The sequence below is a fragment of the Lutra lutra genome, chromosome 10, assembly GCF_902655055.1.
Source record: "Lutra lutra chromosome 10, mLutLut1.2, whole genome shotgun sequence".
Taxonomy (NCBI): Eukaryota; Metazoa; Chordata; class Mammalia; order Carnivora; family Mustelidae; genus Lutra; species Lutra lutra.
In genome coordinates, this window is record NC_062287.1 from 1,491,660 (window position 1) to 1,512,681 (window position 21,022).

At 43.9% G+C, this 21,022-nt stretch overlaps 1 protein-coding gene across 3 annotated transcripts in view; it reads left to right on the forward strand.

The window, feature by feature from the left end:
• DYNC2H1 (dynein cytoplasmic 2 heavy chain 1) overlaps positions 1 to 21,022 on the forward strand; it is a 292,883-nt gene that overhangs the window by 226,681 nt on the left and 45,180 nt on the right. For all 3 annotated transcript variants that reach the window (XM_047692880.1, XM_047692881.1, XM_047692882.1), the window contains 2 exons: positions 2,227 to 2,436; positions 19,658 to 19,747. In XM_047692880.1, the coding sequence (XP_047548836.1) occupies positions 2,227 to 2,436; positions 19,658 to 19,747 (300 nt within the window). The remainder of the gene's footprint in view (positions 1 to 2,226; positions 2,437 to 19,657; positions 19,748 to 21,022) is intronic.

Below are 21,022 nucleotides of genomic sequence, written 5' to 3' on the forward strand. Positions count from 1 at the left end.
TAAATCACCCTCCGAACAAGTTTAGTACAGTGAGCTGTTTTCTTGGATTATGGATCCAAGAGTGGTAGAAAATCTCTCACCCAAGTATGTCTGCTTAATTAATGCAGCTGGTCACTTTGAGTCACAGCCGCAGTCACTGCCCGGTCCCAAAATTCTGCGGGCCTCCACACAGAGGACACTTGGTCAGCTCCGCCTGCGTCCTGCAAGTGGGACAGCAAAGCCCGCGTGAGGCCACAGCTGTTGACACCGGGGTGCATGGAGTCTCTTAAGGCCGCCGGGGAGACCTCCTGCTGCATGAGAAGGTTCCGTGGCAAATGTTACCGCTTGTGCACAGGGCACCGGGTCACCCCAGAGTTCCGAGGGACACGGGTTTTGTAGAGCGGCAGCTGCCGTGGGTGGTGGCTCCTCTCGAGGGTCTGGGCGGAGGAAGGGGAAGGGATTCCCTATTCTCGATGCGGTAAAGAGCGTCGTGGCTCACGAGCCATCAGATGTACAGCAGAGCGGCGGCCTGCGCGGGACTTGGTGGCGATGTCAGTTCCCACCCTCGGAAAGACTCGGAGGGGTCAGGAGCTCGGGGCGGGAGGCGGCTGCAGACGGGGTGGGCACAGCGAGGGCACTCGAGTCAGACGCGGGTCCTGGACATGGGCCGGGCGGCGGCCGTCTCGCGAGCAAACTCGGAGGAGGAGGAGGTGCTGCTCGGGGCTGGGCAGAGACGGTGGTTTCTCCGGCTGGAACCTCCCGGGGAAGGCGCCGCGCAGGTGGTTGAAACGGCAGCAGGGGGGCTCAGTGTCACGTCGGCTCTGCTGATGGAGCCGCGCCGGGTCTGAGCGGGGGACCCCCGTCTGGAAAGAAGTTCTCCTGCTGCAGAAGGCGGTCGGCCGGCCTCCGGGGCGGCAGGAAGGAACTCGATCCTGACGGGAGAGCGGATCCGCGCAGCCGTTGCCTGGTCGTCTTGGGAGCCCGCCGCGGCCGCCCGGCCTTCTGCAGCCCGCAGCCCGGCCCAGAGGCGCCCTCAGCGCTGCGGGGGGACCCCCGCCCGCCCGGAGCTCAGGACCCACAGCCAGCGCAGATGGTGTCAGCAAATTTAACAATGAAGCGTTTTTTAATTAAGCTGTATACTTTTTTTTTTTTGAGACAATGCTATTGCACAATTAAGAGACTACAGTATAGCATATATATAACTTCTACAGGCACTGGGAACCAAAAAATTCATTTGACTGACTTATTGTAATACTTGCTTTATTGTGGTTGTGAGGACCTGAACCCACAGTATCTCTGAGGTTTGCCTGTATAGCAATAATAGAAACAAAAATGTATGAATTTGAGGTCTTAGTCTAAATCTGTCTTCAGGTAGAATCTTATACTCTTAAGCCAGTAAAACTTATTTAATGGTGATTTATTTAATGGCAATAGCCACGCTCATTAAATTATTTATCATGCTCAACAGGTGAAATAGACAGTGCTCTCGTGTGATATATGAATGTGGCCAGCATTAGAGCAAAAAGAAGGGATCCTTAACCAGGCCTGTAAGCAGAATATATAAAGAAAGTTAGGATAATGTATAGTAGGTAAGAGAAAGGGACTCCCGGCTCTTATCTCTTGATTGTATTTTGGCACATTTAGAATATTATTGGAGGTAATTTTTTTCCCTCTTAATTATATGAACTCTTCAGATACAATTCCTGTTCCTTGAATTTTTCCTACTAATTTGAGAAATCCTAGAAATCCCGGTGTCAGAAACCCTGTTAAAGTATAGATGGAGAAATGAATGCGAAGTTGTAATAAGACGTAATAATCCCTAATCTTGGGCAAAACATGCATAGTGTGCTTCTGTAATGTACATGTGGGGAATTTTCAGATTGGATTAAATGAGCATTCACATTTTATTTCAAAGCCATAATTTTTTCTCTCATTCATGGTGTAGCTCTTCTGCTCTCTGCAATGGCTTACAGATGCCATTCCTGCCATCCTTCCGACCATATTGACTGCTGCCTCTCAGTGTGGCTCCCCCATTCTCAGTTCCCACCCCCATACCATTTCAAATGGTAGGGAACTCCCGAATTCCCTTCTTGTGTATTCACCAATGTAATAAACTTGGCCACCAGAAAACAACAGTATTTCAAAACAGAGTGGGACAGCAAGGAATTTTCGTAACTTTTGAAGTGTTTGGTGTCAGTGGTTTGTGCTGCTTTTCAGTAAGTATGACCTGACATATTATTCTTCTAGAATTCAAACCTGATTCATCAGAAGGTGTCTCCTCCTAATGATCGACAAGGATCTCCAATATTGTCATTCATCATTCTGGAACAGTTTAATGCCATTCGCTTAGTCCAAAGCATTCATCAGTCTCTTGCCGCTCTCAGCAAAGTCATCAGAGGAACCACTTTACTGAGTTCGGAAGTACAGAAATTGGCAAGTGCTTTATTAAACCAAAAGGTAAGCCAAAATTAAATATATATGTTTTTATTTCATTACTGGAAGTGACTCTTTCATTATGTATACATTTTTCAATCTTACAGTTAACAGTAACAGAAAACCCAAGGTAAACTACCTAAGGCAGATAGTAATTACGTGACTGATGGAATGGAAGGGTCCAGGGGTAGCCGGGTAGCCGGCATTAAGGCCGCCTGATGCAGGAGCTTCAGATTGTCATGAGGATCTTAGGATGTTATTTATCTGCCTGTCTGGTCATGTTGTGTGTGAGTGCGCATATATGTAGATGTATTTCTGTGTGTAAGTGTATGTGGATGTATATGTGTATAGGTTTGTGCCCTCCATGTTGATTTCACCTCGGGGCAGGTTGTCTATACATGATGCTGTCCTCTCAGGCTGAGTCTTACTGTCTCTGAGCTCCAAGTCCAATAGAAAGAATACCTTTTTCCTGGTGACTCAGGCAAAAATCTTGGGATTAGCTTTAATCCAAACTGAATAGCTAGTGTTTGATGCCTGGTCCCTTGACCATTCTCTGTGCAGGATTTGCAAGTTCTCATTGGCTAGGGCTTTAGCTGAATATGTATCTCCACAGCTGGGATGGGTTCAGCTCCATCCGTAATGCGGTGTACTCTGGACTAGGGGGATCGTCACCCAGTGCAAGGTCAAGGTACGTTTGGCAGGAGAAAGAAAGAAACATGTCTCTTGCTGAATAATCAAACCACTTCCTGGTTTGCTCAGGGACCTCGTTCTGCTGTGTCCTCACATAGCACAGAGGAAGGACAGAGGAATCAGCCTCTTTCTGGTCCCTTCTTAGGAGGGCATTAGCCCCATCAGGAGGGCTCCACCCTTATGACCTGTTACCTCCCCAAAGTCTTGTCTCCAAGTACCATCACTAGGGGATTAGGCTTCTGCATACGGATTTGGGGGAGAACACAAGCATTCAGTCCACTGAGATACTCGTCTCTTTTCTGCATAGGCAGAAAGGCATACTCTGGTGTTTATGTAGGTGCCTCTCTATATTACACTTTGAATTGAGAAATAGAGCCTCTAAAATATCAGTTTTTGAAGTATTTTTATAATTTGCATGAGAACAGATTGGCTAAAATTCTTTCCAAGGATGAAAACATGTTTTGCAAAGCACATTTATATTATACCCCAGAGAGTGTCTCTAGAGATGTTTCCTCGTGTCGATACGATGAGACTCAGATGAGACTAGGCTGACCTTCACAAAGACAAGAGCCATAAAATAGTTTCTGACATTTATTTTCCAATGAGTTTTACCAAAAATTGTGAATCTAGTATTATCCCATTCATTTCAAGGTAAAAATTTAATGTTTTATTACATTTGAATGCAACAAGTTCTGTATTCAGTGATATGATTTAATGTAATGTAGGAAATAGTTCAGTACGTGACATTTCTCATGGTGTCTGACATGACTGGAGTAAGAATTTTCTTAGAATTACAACTTTTTTACTTCTATGTTTCTGGTAATCCTCTAAAACTTTTTTTTGTAAAAAGTCACAATTATAATTTGTTAAAGAGAACAGTACTGCTAAATATTGTTACTCTTCTTTTACATATTAGGATACAGGCTGTAAATTACAAGTTAAAAGATAAGAATTGAAGAGATACAGTACAAAATCATTTCATCTTCCAAATATGCTCTCTGTTCAGATACGCACGTAGAGCTTCACTGTGGAGCGTCAGGATGTGTAAGAGCTAGGATCTCCCTGCTGCGCAGTTTTCTCCGCTCACTCTTTTCTGTGCCATGGCCTTGGTTATTGCTTCTCTGAGTGTGGTCTCCAGAGCAGGAACGTCCACCTCACCTGAGAACTTGGTAGCATGTGTTCTTGGGCCCCACCCCTGCCTGTGTGACTCACACTCGTGTTCTCTGCCGTCTGCATTGTATCAGTCCCTGCAGATGGCTCTGATGCACGCCAGTGTACTAGAAACACATCGTGTAGTCAGAATTCCCATAAAAACTGGCAGAAGCACCTGCTGCGTCACCTTCCAGCCCTCCCCACTTCACTCATCACTGTCTGTGACCACCTCCATCACTGGTCTGTAAATCTTGGGGGAAAAGAGAAGATGTTCATTCTTATGGAATGTTTGGGGAACCTCCAACTTTTCTTAAAGGCTTCCTCTTTTAAAATTTATCTACCTTCATGGAAATAGCGCTTTAAACTATTTTACCTTATTTTTCAACTATTTTACCTTATGATAATTATTAACAGTGAGTGATTTGCATTTTACCACTAGAATAAAGTAATACCTTATGTTTTATGTAACATTTTCCTAGTTCTGAGCACTTTTGCACTCTGCTTTCATCATGTCCCTTCACTTAGGTCAGAAAGCTAAAGCTGAAAGGAGAGGCTGTCCCATAAAGAGGCGGAACCCATTCTGCAGTCCTGGCGTTGTGTCTCCTGCATCAGTGCTCTCCCCACCTCCTCCGCCACTGAGTAGTTTGTGCATGCTGTCGTGCAGTGGCAGGGTCGGCTTTGTACAAGGGGCACTTAGCAGCTTTGTGAGCACTGAACTCCACATACTCGTCTCTGAAGGCTTATCACGTACTGGGATGGAACCCCCCTACCTCCTCATCTCTAGCGTCACTTAAATCCGACTTTTATTAGCTGCACTCACAAATGGAAATCATTTCCTGCTGATTTTCTTGTCAGTACAAGGGGGCCGCATGTATCCTGAATCTCTAGTATCTTGGAATTCTCCTTCAGTATCCCTAATTTAATACTGTTAATTTGTATGATAAGAGAATATATGCTTTTTTTTTTTTAAGCAGAGATTTTTAACTCCGAAGTTTATTCTTCCCCTTGTCCTTTTTTATTCATTTAGCAAGTGGAAATGAAAGTACGGTGTTCTAAGACTTTGTGCTATATGTGAAGTTTTATTAGTATTATTGGAGTTTTATGAATATCACCTAATATTTATTGTTTTTTAAAGGTAGGCTGTAGTAAGTTAAAGATGTGTACTATAAATCCTAAAGCAACCAATAAAAATAAAGTTAAAATACCACAGAGGTATGTGTAATGAGCCAATGTAAGACATAAGAGGGAAATACAACCTTTACTTAAATAGTCCAAAAGAAAGATAAGCAAATAAAGAGAGAAGTGTGAAGTTATCAGTATCAGGAATAAGACAAGAGACATCACTACAGTTTCTACAGATGTTAAAAGCATAATAGAATTTTTTTTTTAGAAATTTTTTTTTAGATTTTATTTACTTATTTGACAGACAGAGATCACAAGTAGGCAGAGAGGCAGGCAGAGAGAGAGAGAGAGGAGGAAGCAGGCTCCCCACAGAGCAGAGAGCCTGATGTGGGGCTCGATCCCAGGACCCTGGGATCATGACCTGAGCCGCAGACAGAGGCTTTAACCCACTGAGCCACCCAGGCGCCCCATAATAGAATATTTTTAACAGCTCTATGCTCATAAATTCAACAACTTAGGTGAGATGTAAGAATTCCTTGAAAGATTCAAACCACCAAAGCTCATTCAAGAAGAAGTAGTCTATAACCTATACTTTCTGTCTATTAAAGAATTTGAATTTGTTACTAACTTTCCCACGAAGAGAGCTCCTAGAATTCACTGCTGAAATCTAATAAATATTTAAGAAAGAAAGAATACCCACTCTATGTAAACTCTTCCAGAAAATAGAAGAGGTAGGAATATGTCCCTGAGCTTCCTGAGACCAGCATTGCCCGATAATAAAAGCTAAGAAGGATAATAAAGCATAATACAGAAAATGTGTAGATAAATTTCCTTCCTCACCATAGACCCAAAACTTCTTAACAAGATATTAGGAAATTAAGTTCAACAAAATATAAAAGGGTAAGGTTTATTCTAGGAATATAAGGTTGAATTAAAAAAATGTTATTTATCATTTTAATAGACTAGTAAAAGTTACATGATATTCTCAGTAGACACAGAAAAGGCATTAGACAAAAGTCAACAGCCAGTCATGATAAAAGCTTTCAGCAAGTCAGGATTAGAGTAATGGGTCATCTCAACCAGATAAAGGGCATCTGTGAAAAAGCTGTAACATAATAGCAAAGGACCAACTGCTTTCCCCCTGAGAATCAGAAATAAGGCACTGAGGTCCACACTCACTACTCCTGTCCAGCATTGCACTAGCTAGCACAAGTTCAGGAAAAGAAATAAGGCATACAGACTGGAAAGGAAGAAGGAAGCTTGTCTTTATTTGCAGAGGATATGATCATCTGTTTTCATTGTCTTAAGGAATCTACCAAAATATTTAGAGCTAGTAAGAACCTTTAAGTTTAGCAAGGTTGTGGGATGCAAGGTAAATATGTAAAAATGATACATATTCTGGAACCAGCTACTAAAAATTGAAATTAAAAAGTACTCTTTGCAGTAATAGAAAGACCACCTATCAGGATGAAATTGACAAAAAAAGATATGTAACACTTTTGTATACATTGAAAACCCCAAAGCTTTGATGAGTAAAATTAAAGAAGAACCAAATAAACAGAAAGACGACCTGAAAGATGTACCGTGTTCATGTATCAGGAGATCCAGCGTTGTTAAGACGCTAATTCTTCCCAAATTAGTCAAAAGATTCAAAACACTGCCAGTCAAAGCCTCTACAGAATCTTTTTGTTGTGATTGACAGTTTGTTTTGAATATTTATTTTTTGTAAAAATAAAAAGACCTATTGTACCCTAAATAGTTTTGGAAAAGAATAAAATGGAAGATCTTGCTCAACATGATTCCTAGAACTTTTATGATGATATGATCAAAGCACTGTGGTATTGGCATAAAGATAGATATGGAATGGAATGAAGAGTCTGGGAAAAGACCCACTGATGTATGATCAATTGATTTCACCAAGTATGCTACAGCAATTAAAGAAAAGAGAGGAAATCGCTTTAATAGACAGTACTAGAACAATTGAAGAGCCAAAGGCAAAAAAATGAATTAAAACCCTACACCTGTATCTCTAAACATACATAAAAATTATCCCCAAATTGATTATACTCTTTTGAATATAAAAAGTTAGCCACAAACAGGAGAAAGGTTAGCTAGACAGAGACCCAATAAAGGAACATGTATCTAGAATTTCTTTTTTAAGTACAACTCATTAATGAGAAGGCAAGCATTCCAAATTAAAAAAAAAAAAAAAAACACCTTGAATAGACCCTTTAACAAGAGGTATACCTCTTGATACCACATTTTCTTTATCTCTTAATCTATGGATGGACACTTCCCTTCTCTTGGCTACTGCAATAAACAGAGGGGTGCATATATCTTTTCAAATTCATGTTTTTGTCATCTTTGGGTAAATACCTTATAGTGGAATTATGGGATCACACGTTAATTTTATTTTTTGTTTTTTGAAGTGCCTTCATGCTATTGTACACAGTGGCTGCACCAATTTGCATTCCCACCAGCGGCACACAGGGTTCCTTTTCTCCACATCCTCGCTAACACTTGTTATTCCTTGTGTTTTTGATTGTAACCATTCTGACAAGTGTATTGAGTCATATTGTACACCTGAAACTAAGATAACACTTTTTAGTTATACTTAATTAAGGAATAAAAGGAAGATATTCAGATGGCAAAGAAGCACATAAAAAATTCTTAGTATCAAGGGTGCCTGGCTGGCTTAGTCAGTAGAACATGCAACTCTTGATCTCAGGGTCGTGAGCTCAAGTCCCAGTTGGATATAGAGATTACTTACATAAATACACTTACAAACAATTAAAAATGCTTAGTATCAATCATTAGGAAAATGAATATTAAAATTACAATAAGAATATCAATATATAGAAATTGCATTTCTATACAGTAGCAGTGAATGCTAGTTCATAGCATTTAGAGTATACAGAATGAAATTAAGAAAGCAACTCCACTTAAAATAGTATGAAAAAGAGTAAATACATGGGAATAAAGGTAAGAAAAAGAGAGCAAGCCTTGTATGTTGAAAACTACAAAACATCACTGAAAGAAATTAAAGACTAAAATAAATTAAAAATCATCCTTTGTTTATGGGGGAACTGAGAAGTGAGTATATGGGTACAGAGTAGATTTAGGGAGTAATGAAAGTCTTCTGATATTAGAGGGAGTTAAGCTGATTGATTTGTGGATATTGAACCATCCTTGCATCCTGGGAATAATCCCATTTTGATCTTGGTGAATGATTATTTTAATGTATTGTTGAATTTGGTTTGCTGATATTTTGTTGAAGATTTTTGCATCTATGTTCACCAGTGATATTGGCCTGTATTTTTCTTTTTCCTTTCCTTTCCTTTTCTTTTCTTTTCTTTCATTCATTCTTTCTCTTTCTTTCTTTCATAATGTCTTTGTGTGGTTTAAGCTGACCTCATAGAATGAATTTAGAAGCATTCTTTACTCTTCTATTTTTTGGAATAATTTGAGACTATTAACTCTTTTTTAAATGGTAAAATCCACCTGTGAAGCCATCTGGTCCTAGACTTTTGTTGGGAGATTTTTGATTGCTGATTCAATTTTGTTGCTAGTTATTGGTCTGTTCAGATTTTCTGTTTTTTTTTTTTCCTGATTTGGTCTTAGAAGAATATATGTTTCTAGGAATTTATTCCTTCTAGGTTGTCCAATTTGCTGGCATATAGTTTTTTGGAGTAGTCTCTTACACTCCTTTGTATTGCTGTGGCATAGGGTGTAGCTTCTACTCATTCATTTCAGATAATATTTGAATACTGTCTGGGTATTTTTTCTTTCCTTAATGAGTCAGCCTAATAGATTATCAATTTTGTTTATCTTTTTTAAAAAAAGAACAAGCCCTTAATTTTATTGACCTTTGCTTTTTTTTTTTTAATCTCTGTTTCATTTATTCCCCTCTGATCTTTATTATTTCTTTCCTCCCATTAACTTTGGGTTATGTTGGTTGTTATTGTTCCTTTAGGTATAAGGTTAGGTTGTTTGGGATTTTTATTGTTTCTTGATGTAAGCCTTTAACACTGTAAAGTGGCTTCTTCGAAGCTGTTTCGCTGTGTCTCAGAGGTTTTGGATCCTGCTGCTACCACGTCGATTTGTCTCTGGGTATTTGATCTCCTCTGTTTCTCACTTGAGCCTTTGGTTGTTGAGCATCCGTGTGTGTGCTTTTCAGGGTGTTTTTCTTGTGATTTCTAGTTTCATATCATTGTGATTGGAAAAGATGCTTGGCATGATTCCAACTTTCTTAAGTGTTGAGACTTGTTTTGTGGCCTCACGTGTGATCTGTTCTGGAGGATGTTTCGTGTGCCCTTGGAGAGTAAGTGTCTGCATTTTTGGATGGAAGCCTCTGTCTGTATCTCTTAAATCCATCTGACCTAATATGTTGTTCAAGGCCAGTGTTGCTTTATTAACTTTTTACCTGGATGATCTGCCCATTGATGTAAGTAGTGTGTTAAAGCCCCATATCTGTCAGTGTCTCCCTCTTTGTCTGTTAATGGTTCCTTTATGTATTTACATGTCCTTATGGGGGTGTAAAGGTGTTTACAGGTTTTGTGTTTTCTTGTTGGATTGATCCTTATCATTATGCAGTACACTTCTTTGTCTTTTCTTACAGTCTTTGTTTTGAAGTGTATTTTGTGTGCTAGAGTATTGCTGCCCTCCTTTTTTTTTTTTTTTCATTCTGTCTGCATCATGTATCTTCTTCCATCCTTCACTTTCAATCTGTGTGTGTCTTTAGGTCTGAAATGAGTCTCTTGCAGGCAGCATAAAGATGGGTCTTGTTTTTTATCCATTCTGACACCCTCTGTCTTTTGAATGGAGCGGTTAGTCCATTTACTTTTTAAGTAATTATTTACAGCTTTGTACTTACTGCTGTTTTGTTAATTGTTTTCTGATTGTTTTGTAATTCTTTTCTGTTCCTTTCTTCTCTCTTTTCCCTTTTGATTCATGACTTTCTTTAGTGTAAGGCTTGGATTTATTTCTCTTTCATTTTTGTGCATCTCTTTTATGCTTTCTTTTTGCGGTTGCCATTGGATTGATAGATAATATCCTGTATGAATAGCAGAGTATATTAAGTTGATGGTCACTTAAGTTTGAACACATTCTAAAAGCAGTACATTTTACAACCCCCTCCACATTTTACCTATATGTTATAATTTATAGCTTTTTAATTGTGGTCCTTTGACTAATTTTTGTAGATACAGTTGACTTTATTACATTCATATTTTAACCTTCAAATGGGCTTTTATAAGTGATTAATTTACTACCTTTACTCTAAGTTTGCTTTTACCAGTGAAATTTTTCCATTTCACAATTTTTTACTTGTTGAACATTTTTTGTAAGGCCTGGTTGGTAGTGGTAAACTCCTTTAATTTTTGTTTATCTGAGAGACACTATTTCTCCTTTAATTCTAAATGATAATCTTCCCAGGTAGAGTATTTTTGGCTACAGGTTTTTCCTATTAGCACTTTGAATATATCTTACCATTCCCTTCTAGTCTGCAAAGTTTCTGTCAAAAAATCAAATCATAGCCTTGTATTCCTTTGTATGTAACTAGTTGTTTTTCTCATGCCGCTTTCAAGATTTTCTCTTCCTCTTTTATTTTTGGCATTTTAATTATGTGTTGTGGTATGGGCCTCTGGGTTCTCTGTGTTTCCTTCTCAGTTTAGGGTCATTTTTGGCTATTATTTCTCCAAGTCTGTTTTCTTTTCTTTCTCTCTTCTCCTTTTGGGACTCCTGTACTGTGAATATTATGACTTTTGATATTGTTGTAGATATCCTTAACTGCTCCTTATTTTTGTTGTTGTTGTTCTCCTTTTTATTTATTTATTTATTCATTTTTTGGCCGTTCACCCTGGTTGCCTCCTACCACTCTGCAGATCACTAATACGTCCTGCATCCTTTAGTGTGTAGATGATCCCCTCTAGTGTGCTTTTCATTTTAGTTCTTATATTTTCAGCTCTGTCTGGTTCTTTTTTATATTTTCTATTTCTTTATTGAAGTTCTCACTGAGTTCTTTCTTCTGTCCAGTCCAGTGAATACCTTTATGGCTATTATTTTGAACTCCTATCAGGCAGATTGCTTATCTCCATTTCATGTAACTCTTTTTCTGGGATTTTGTATCATTCTTTCATTTGGATCCTATTCTTCTGTCTCTTTATTTTGTTTAACTCTCTGTGTTTGTCACTGTGGTAGTGTATAGGTCAGCTATGTGTCCTGGTCTTGGTCATAAGTAGTGGGCTTATGTACAAGGTGTCCTGTGGTGCCTGCTAGCTCATTCCCCACTGGTCCCCAGAACCAGGTGCTGCAGAGGTGTCCCCTTCTGTGGTGGCAGGGCTATGACTGCTGCACAGGGCTCTGCTGGGCTGAGCAGGCCCTCAGTTCAGCTGTCTGCAGTGACTGGTCACAGTATGGGCAAGTCTTGCCCTAGGTGCCTTGGCTGAGGCTTAACTGTAGGAACTCTGGTCACACTGATGTGTGTAGAGGGGTAACTGCCCATGCAGCTGAGTGGAAGCTTGGCTGTGGCTCCTGCTGGCTCCTCACCTCCCCCCACCCCCTCAGGGAAGTAGTTCCTGTGGAGGGTACCACTTCTGGCCAGGACTACTTCCTGGATGTGGTGGGGTGGGAGACATTTGGGAGTGGCACCTGCCAGGGCAGCTGAGTTGGGTGGGGTGGGCCCGCAGTGGAACACCCGGGTGATGAAGCGGTGCTAGCAGAGTAAATGGGGAGAGTCTACATTGGCTCCCAGAAGCCTGTGGCCAGCGGGGCTAAAGGAAAGTGACAGAAATGGTGCCCACCTGCACTTCCAGTTCTTGGGAAAGCTTCTTCAGATCCCTGCCCCTCTAGCACATGTCCTAAAATAAGGCCATAAAGAAGCCCCAGGCACTTTGGAAACTGCTGCTTGCTTGCTGAGTCTCGGGCTGAGAGAGAGAGAGGACTGACCCTTCGGGAGTGGAGACCCGGTTTCCTGTGGCCCTCTGGCTCTCCCATGGTTACACACCAGGGATTTTCAAAGTCAGACATTGTGGGGGTGTTTCTCCTTGGTGCAAGAATCCCGGGCTGGGGATGCTCCTTGATGGGCTTGATCCCATCACTCTTCTGCACCTGCGGTACCCTCCTGCTTCTGGGTCACCACGGTGGAGGGGAGGGTTGGTACCTGATTGCACCTCTGCTTATCCTAACCTCGTTGGGCTGGTCCCTTTCTGTCTTTAGCTGTGGCAGTCTGCTCTGCCAGTCTTTGGGTCATTTTCAGAATCAGGTGCATCACATGCATTTGTTGCCGTAGTATGTCTGTGGGAGGAGGTGAGCTCTAGACCCTCCTGCAGCCTCTCCCCCACTCCAATAAGAAGACTTTTAATGGTGGTATTCGTATTTATGGAAATAATCCTATTAAATACCTCTCTTGGAGCTGAAAGTCCTTAGTTTGTAGGTGCTGTCCTACAAATTCTTTTTCTATATTAGTAAGAAAAGTGAAATCCTAGTAGCTAAGCAATGGTTTTAGTGGGATTAAATTGGAACTATTGTAACTTTTATCACAAAGTACTGAGTTACACTTCCTCTTATGTACCTATAGTAAGACTGTTACTGTTGGTTTTACCATAAAGGTATCTTAATCCATCTGAAATGTAATTTTCTAATGCTGTTTATGTTTGTGAAACAGATTTTAAGTAATTTATAAACTTGTAAATTATGGGTAGTGTAGGAGTTAGTTATAAGTTGTAAACTGTACTATTGTCAACCATTTCATCCACAGTTGGAATTAGACTGAACTAGGTTTTTTCTTTTTCTTTTCCCCCTTTTTCAAAACAAATTTTGAACTGAATCCTTTTTACCGCACACACTATAACATCTCATTACAGCTTCTAGTGCTTGAGTAAGCATTGGTTACAAGGCTGTCTCCCAGTTTCGGGGACTACAGGAGACTCGAGTCCATGGAAGCTTCCCAGACATTTCCTGTGACCTCAGCAGGTGCGTGCCGTGGGTTACTGGTATCCCCTGCACAGGTGGACGTCAGCACTCGGCTTTTCTGAGTGCAGGGACAGGGTTCGGCAGTCTGAGAGACAGGTCCACTGTTCAACACACGAGGAACATGAGTCACTCAGCATGGTGCTGTGTTTAAGTTTCATGTAATCGACACTGAAATTGTAGAGGAGAAATGAAGATATCCAAGATTATACTACAGTACTTTCTTGTTCAGTCCACTTAAACTTTCCCTCGCTCGGTTTCTAAATGTTTGTAACGTGGCTCATGGTGACGCCTCCATCCGAGCGTCGTTTTGAAGAGCAGAGGTGCATGGAGGTCCCACGCTCGGAACAGCGCCCTCCCCGGCCGAGCCCAGACTGCAGCCGTGTTTGCTGTCCTCACCGGTCTCCTCTCGTGCCGGTGGCCATCCTCGCTGGCTCCTGCCTCACGTAGCATGGCAGCTTCCTGACTCCCTTCCTGCCACCACGTTCATGCCTGAGTGCACTTCTTCCTGCACTTACCGGGTAATCTCTCTCCCATTCAAGTCGGATTGTGTCCCATGCCTAGTTCAAGCTTAATTGGGTCTTGTTGTCCTTGCTTTCCTGATCAAACTCCTTAGTGTGGACTCCAAAGAGCCTCTTGGTCTGGTCCTTACTTAATTAATGTCTCCCCTATTAATTGTTCTCCCTTTTCCCACTGTCTTTCTCTCCCAGAGTGTAGACTGTTTATCCCTCGAGATCTACCCAGTGTTATCTCACCAGAAAGCCTTCCGTGATGCTCGCCCTCGTGGGCAGTGTGGACGCAGTGGACGCTAGCTCTGTTTCCTGAGCACAGTTCCTATGTTGTCGGGGAGCTGGCTGAACAGACTGTAGTGTCTCTTCTGTGTCCCTGCCTCCTCGCACAGGCTGTCACGAACAGGGGTGTTGTCATTGTGTGACCAGAGCACCTAACGAGTGACTGACAGACAGCGGCTGGGTAGCACAAGCTTGCTGAATAACCGCGTACTTGACTGGGGCTTGAAGGGGGTAGGGAGTGAACAGCTGCCCCTCCCCCGCTCTGCTTCTATGACATCTGTTAGGGAAAGGATCGGGAGCAAAAAGAGGTCCTGTTTAGGTTTAATCTGGGGCTCCACTTCTATAACATTTATTTTAGAAAAAAAAAAAAACTGGTAAGTTCACCTGTTCTAAGCCTTCGTTTTCCCATCATTACAGTTTTTAATTCCCAATTCGTAGTTGTCTTGCGTTGAACTTCACGCGGGGCCGGGTGCATAGAGCAGGATGGGAAGGACTGATGCTGACAGACACACAGACCCGGGAGTGAGGTGGTCTGGGCTGCACCATGGACATGGCCTTCACCTGTTCCTGGCTTCACCTGCTCCGGGCAGCCTCTCCTGTCCCTGTGCCCTGTCCGTCCTCTGTGACATGGCAGCGGGAGGAGTCCTTGCTCCTGAGGGTCATCGTGAGAGGCACGGGAGACGGGGCCGCTCACGCACCAGCACCGCTGTGCACAGAGGTGGCGTCCAGGTGGTGTCCGCTGCGCTCGCTCCCTCCCGTTCTTTCTGCCCTTGCCGAAATCCCACACAGCTCTCAGAATGTTATACCCACATCCTTTACTATGACTTCCTGGATTTGATCATTTTTTAACCTTTTAAAATTAATTATTTTTATTAACATATAACGTATTATTTGCCCCAGGGGTACAGGTTTGTGAATTGTGAGGCTTACATTTAACTGTTTCTGTAGAAATGTCTGAACATGCCATGTGACACATTCTTGATATTTGTATTCGATAGTCTGGTTTCCTGTGTACGGGGTAGCGATTGCCGTTTCCATGCATTGGGAAGTGACCTCCCGTCCCCGTCCAAAGCTGTCACCATAGTAGCTGTGTTCCTTACTCTACATTGCACCCCATGTCTTGTTTATTTTATAACTGTAAGATTGTACCTTTTATTTTATTTTTATTCAGGTTTTTTTGATACACATACGACATTAGTCAGCCTCCCGGTCGCACTTTCCCACCCCTGCCCTTCCTGTCCTCTGGCAAGTGCCTGTTTGTTCTCTGTATTCATGGGTCTGTTTCTGTTTTCTTCTGTTCGTTGTTTTTTTAGATTCCACATAGAGGTAAAATCATACAGTATAATAATTATACCTAGTTTAATAGCCTCTAGGTTCACCCATATTGTCCCAAATAGGTTCCTTCTTTTCAAGACGGAGTAGCGTTCTGGACAGAGAGAGAGAGTGTGGCAGCTCCTTGTCCATCCGTCCACTGATGAGCACGTGGGTTCCTGCCATGTCTTGGTCATTGTAAGGATGGCGCATGGAATGTAAGCGTGCGTGTGTATTCTGGAATCGTCCTTTCACTTTCGGGTCAGGCCAGATGTTTTCCGGAGCTGTGGTAGCGCCCAGCTGCCGGGCGCTTTCCTGCCGTTGTGCCCTGGGGTTTCCTTGGTGGGCGGGGCCTGTAGTCAGACCAGATGCCTGCCCCAGCCTGCTGCGGGGGCTGCCGTCCTGCTGTCGTGTGTGGTCATCGTCCCTTCTCCCTGGGGCAGTGCTGCTGTCCCTGTCAGCGTGGCCATAGCTAGGCTTTGCTGCAGGCAGGGCAGTTGGAGCGTGTTCATAAGGAAGCGTGTGCGGGAGCTACGGTGTTAGCGGCAGATTCGGTGCACAGTGTGCTCGCTCGCTCCCCTGGTGTCAGCGTGTGCAGGCTGCTGTGTGGAGGGGAGAAATGGTGCTCACCAGCTCTTTTGTTCTTGAAAAGGTCTCCTAAGTACTCCCAACCCCCTGTGCTGTTCTGAGATTAGCACTGTACACAGTCATCGCTCAACTGATGAACAGAAAGAGCTTGAACATCAACTGACGGTTTGACCCTGACCCTGATGTTGGTAACTCTCACGATTGTGGTAAATGGCCTTACAGCTTCAAGGCATAAAACAACAGAACTTCCCATGTCTTTGCTCCTGTGGGCAGGAGTTGTGGTGGGATTCAGCGTGCGCTCTGTGCCAGGCCCCCCACACCCTGCAGTCAGGTGTCAACTGGGGCTGCCGCATCACCGTCTCTGAGGGCACGGACAGCCTGGCAGCCAGCAGCCTCTGGTCCCCGCTGACTGTTGCCAGACGCTGTCCGTTCCTCGCTCCACGGGCAGCTCGGTATGGAAGCGCACAGCGCGGCAGACACAGAGAGCAGGGGTGGGGGAGACTGAGGGAGGGGGCTAGCAGGAGCCTCGTTGCCCGGTGGCACCTCAGCACTTTCACTGTGCTCTTCCATTCAAGTCATGTCACTGGACCCAGTTCTGCTCCAGGTGAGGGCATCCACCAGGCCATAGACACCCAGTGGCAAGGTCCCCAGGAGCATCTTAGAGCTTCCCCATCACAGTGACGTGCCGCTTGATGTAACACACGCCACAAAGAAGCTATCTTTCTGCAGCAGGAAAGCCTAATACTGAGAATGTGACAACCTGGTGTATCAGTTATTAGTTGCCACCTGGTGGAACTCCCTGAGACTTACTGGCTGAAAGCAAGGGGAGTTGGTTATGTAGCGCCTGTGCAAGGAGTTGTGGCTGGGTCTGGGGCGCAGGCTGGTCTGGGCCCAGCTTCCAGCGGGAGGACCTGCTCGCCGGCTGCTCGTCACGTGGCCGGCCAGCTGGTGCTGATGGCTGGCAGCGGGGTGGGTGCACGGCCACACAGGTGGCTGGAGGCCTTGGGTGCCCCTTGTACGGACATCCCTACCCGGTCTCTGCACACAGCCTGCTTCGCTCCCGTGCCCCATTAGATCCTGGCTCTGAGAGCATATACCCCAGGAAGCAGAGCAGGAGAGCCACTAACCTGTGAAGGCCTAGACCTGAACCCTGAATGTGAGGCTGCATCACACCTGCAGTATTGTAGTTGTCACCAAGCTCGTACTCATGGGGAGGGGACAGGGGCGTCATCTCTTCATGGGAGGACACCAAAATCCCCATCAGTCACTCACCATATGGCAGAGTCCACCAACACCTGCTGGCTTAGAATGTCATTGTAGAAACTCCTTTATTTTAAGCTTGGAAACCTGAGATGTGGGGTGGGTTTGGTGAAGACAGCTTGTTCCCTCCACACCGGTATGCACGCGGCCGGTGGGTCAGTGCTGACGGAGAACGAGGAGCCTCCGGCCATCTCCATGGGGGCCTCTCCCAAAACTGGGCTTCAAGATCTGGTGGATGGTTCCAAGATCACAAGTCTCACAAGATAGGAGATAGCAGCATCTGATTTATTTATTCATTCATTCATTCATACATTCATTTATTTAACAGACAGAGGTCACAAGCAGGCAGAGAGAGAGAGGGAAGCAGCCTCCCCGCTGAGCAGAGAGCCCGATGCGGGACTCGATCCCAGGACCCCGAGATCATGACCTGAGCCGAAGGTAGAGGCTTAACCCACTGAGCCACCCAGGCGCCCCTGATTTCTTACAGCCTGGACCTGGAGACTAGCACGAGGTCACCGCTGCCGTGCTCACGGGACCCTTATTTAAGGAGAGGGGCACTCCTTTAGGTCCCTGGGTGAGAAGCCTTGGACACTTGGGGACCTGTTTGAAAACCATAACACCGGGGTGCCTGGGTGGCTCAGTGGGTTAAGCCGCTGCCTTCGGCTCAGGTCATGATCTCGGGGTCCTGGGATCGAGTCCCGCATCGGGCTCTGTGCTCAGTAGGGAGTCTGCTTCCTCCTCTCTCTCTCTCTCTGCCTACCTCTCTGCCTACTTGTGATCTATCTCTCTCAAATAAATAAATAAAATCTTTAGAAAAAAGAAAAAGAAAGAAAACCACAACACCTGTCTTAATTCAGAGCACTGTTCAGGCACTTTTCTGCTGTATTCCAAGGAAAGCTTACTTCACATATGTGAAGTCATTAAACCAGATATTTCTAAGGCTCTTTTACGCCGTGAATTCCTGTCATCTTATAATTTCTATTTTCCATGTGGTGTTGGTCTCTTCCCTGGTGTTGTGTCTTTACTGTGTAATCAGGCAGTGCTTGGGGGTATGAAATTGATGTTTTCTCCTTATATTATTCTCCTAAATAATAATAGTTACTTACTATTATTACACTTAAGAAGTTTGAATATTTATATAATGTTTGGAAAATCCAGCAAACCCTCGTAGAAAAGGTATGATGATGAACATGAACTTGAAGAATATTGTAAAGTAAAGAATTATGTATTTGTAGAGAATACCAGTTAGTCGAAGGTCAGTATTTAAAAGATAACTTTTTTGGAATGGTTTTGTTTACCTGTATTCAACTTCAACTGCGAGGACTTCTGAAGTTCCTTCTTGTTTCATCATGTAGTTCAGGGTGGTTTGGGATGAAATTTCCAGTGTGGTTGTCTGTTCAGAGTCGGAAGAAATTCTGAAGGAACCCAGACTTTTTTTTAATCTTTCCTACTTATAAAGTGAACTTGTCTATTTTAATTTGATTTCTTTGTGTGCTAGATATTGTTTTTAGAAAACACAGTTTGCTACTTTGTACATAGCAGTTTGCTTATTGTTTCAAGAACATTACTTTAAAAAAATCCTATTTTTTTTCAAGTTTCTATTTAAATTCTAATTAGTTAACATATGTGATGGAATTGGTTTCAGCGGTAGAATTTACTGGTCCATCACTTACACACACCAGCCAGGGCTCATCACAGCCCGTGTCCTCCTTGGTGCCCATCCCCCATCTAGCCCACCCCTTCCGTCTCCTCCCCCGTCAGTACTGCAGGTCCCTGCCGTCAAGCATCTCTGAGGGTTTCCTTCCCTCTGTCTTTCCCCCTTCCCGTGTTCACCTGTTTGTTTCTTAAATTCCACGGATGGTGAAATCACATGGTATCTCTCTTTCTCTGACTGACTTATGTCGCTCAGCATAACACCCTCTAGTTCCATCCATGTCATTGCAAATGGCAAGATCTCATTCCATTTAAGGGCCGAGTAATATTTCGTTGTCTGCATAGACCACCTTCTCTTTATCCATGCATCTGTCGTCATTTAGAACTACCCTCCATCCAGCAGTCGCGCTACTAGGTATTTACGAAAAGGATACAGAACTACCAACTCAGGTGCACACCCAGGTTTATAGCCACGTCAACAATAGCCAAATTAGAACAGTATCCTTTCAGAGAAACAGATTAATTCATTCTCTGTCATTTATTTTTATTATAATAAGATCGAAGGGAAACAGATGTAGCTTAAGGAAATACATTCATGATACACATAATGTGGATTATGCCAAAATATTTCCCCATCACATTAGTGTTAAAGGTCTTTTGTATGTAATACTATACATGTAAACCTAATTTGGACCCTTTTTCGGTTGCAGTGTCCTCTTGCGTGGCAGAGCAAGTGGGAAGGCCCTGAAGATCCCTTACAGTACCTGCGTGGTCTGGTAGCTCGAGCCCTCGCCATCCAGGTAAGCGCACACCACTGAGTGGCACGCGGAGGGCGCCATGCATCGGGGACCCATCGACACGTGGCTATGCAGAGAGCGCGAGGTCACGTCCTCTGCTGTCCTCTGCTGTGTAGACGGGCCACTCCTTTAAAATGGTTGTGTGGGGTTTTTTGCTCACTGTAGCTCTTCCTACCTTTTGGGAATGTAGAGAAGGATCTACGCGTTTACTGTATGTGAGCCAGATGGTCGGTAACTGACACTGATTTCTTAGCTGTGACTAAGTCACTGTAGAGCATGACCCCTCCCCGGAGGGAGCTGCTTTTTTCCTTTTTTTTTCTTTTCTCAGCAAATCAAGTTTTTTTCCAAGGGACCAGTCAGGGAACTTGCAGGAAAACTGAGTGGAATGAGGAATGGTCTAAAGTCATTTTCTGGAAGGAGCAGCACATGCTACTGGTTAGCGGTGCGAGCGGTGTACCCCTTCCCCCGTGTGGTTTCGCGGTGCCTCACTCCCTTTATCCTGCGCTGCTGCACCTGCTGCACAAACGGCTTCATTACCGTGACTGCTGTGGCCGTGAGTCCTCCTTGAGGACGCACGTCCAGCTGCAGCTGTGTCACCGCTCATGCCAGCTCCGCCTTTGAACCCCTGGACACCTTTAAACTAGACTCTGGGTTCTTCCTGCTTAGAGTTTGCCCTGTCTGTCTCTTTCTGGAACCTCCCGACTCAGCCTGGAATCCACAGCCCATAACTTTAACTATCCCCTTTCAGAAACTTCATTATCTTGTCTCACTCTCCCTCGTGCCTCATCCTTCCTAGAAAGAGGGCACTTGGGTTAGTCTCTGTCCACACGCAAGCTGCTGAGCTCTGGGGCCACATGGGACAGGGCCCCCGTGCGGGAAGGGCTGGCCCTGCCCCTGGTTCCACCAGGCCTCTTCCTGCAGTGCACTGCTTTCCTGAAAACCATTCTGTCACCACATCCCCTTTCCCTTGGCCCAACCCCTCACATTCTGCATTACAGAGAAAATTCAAGCTATGAAATGGGACGCTTTGAGAAGTCCCACCCTTCTCTCCTGCCTACAGATTTGCCTGAACCCGCCCTCTCCTCTTTGTGCTAATACAGAAGAAGTTGACCTTCTGCTGGTGAAGGCTCATCTTTTTTTTTTTTTTTAATTTTTTTAAATTTATTTTCAGCATAACAGTATTCATTGTTTTTGCACCACACCCAGTGCTCCATGCAATCCGTGCCCTCTCCAATACCCACCACCTGGTTCCCCCAACCTCCCACCCCCCGCCCCTTC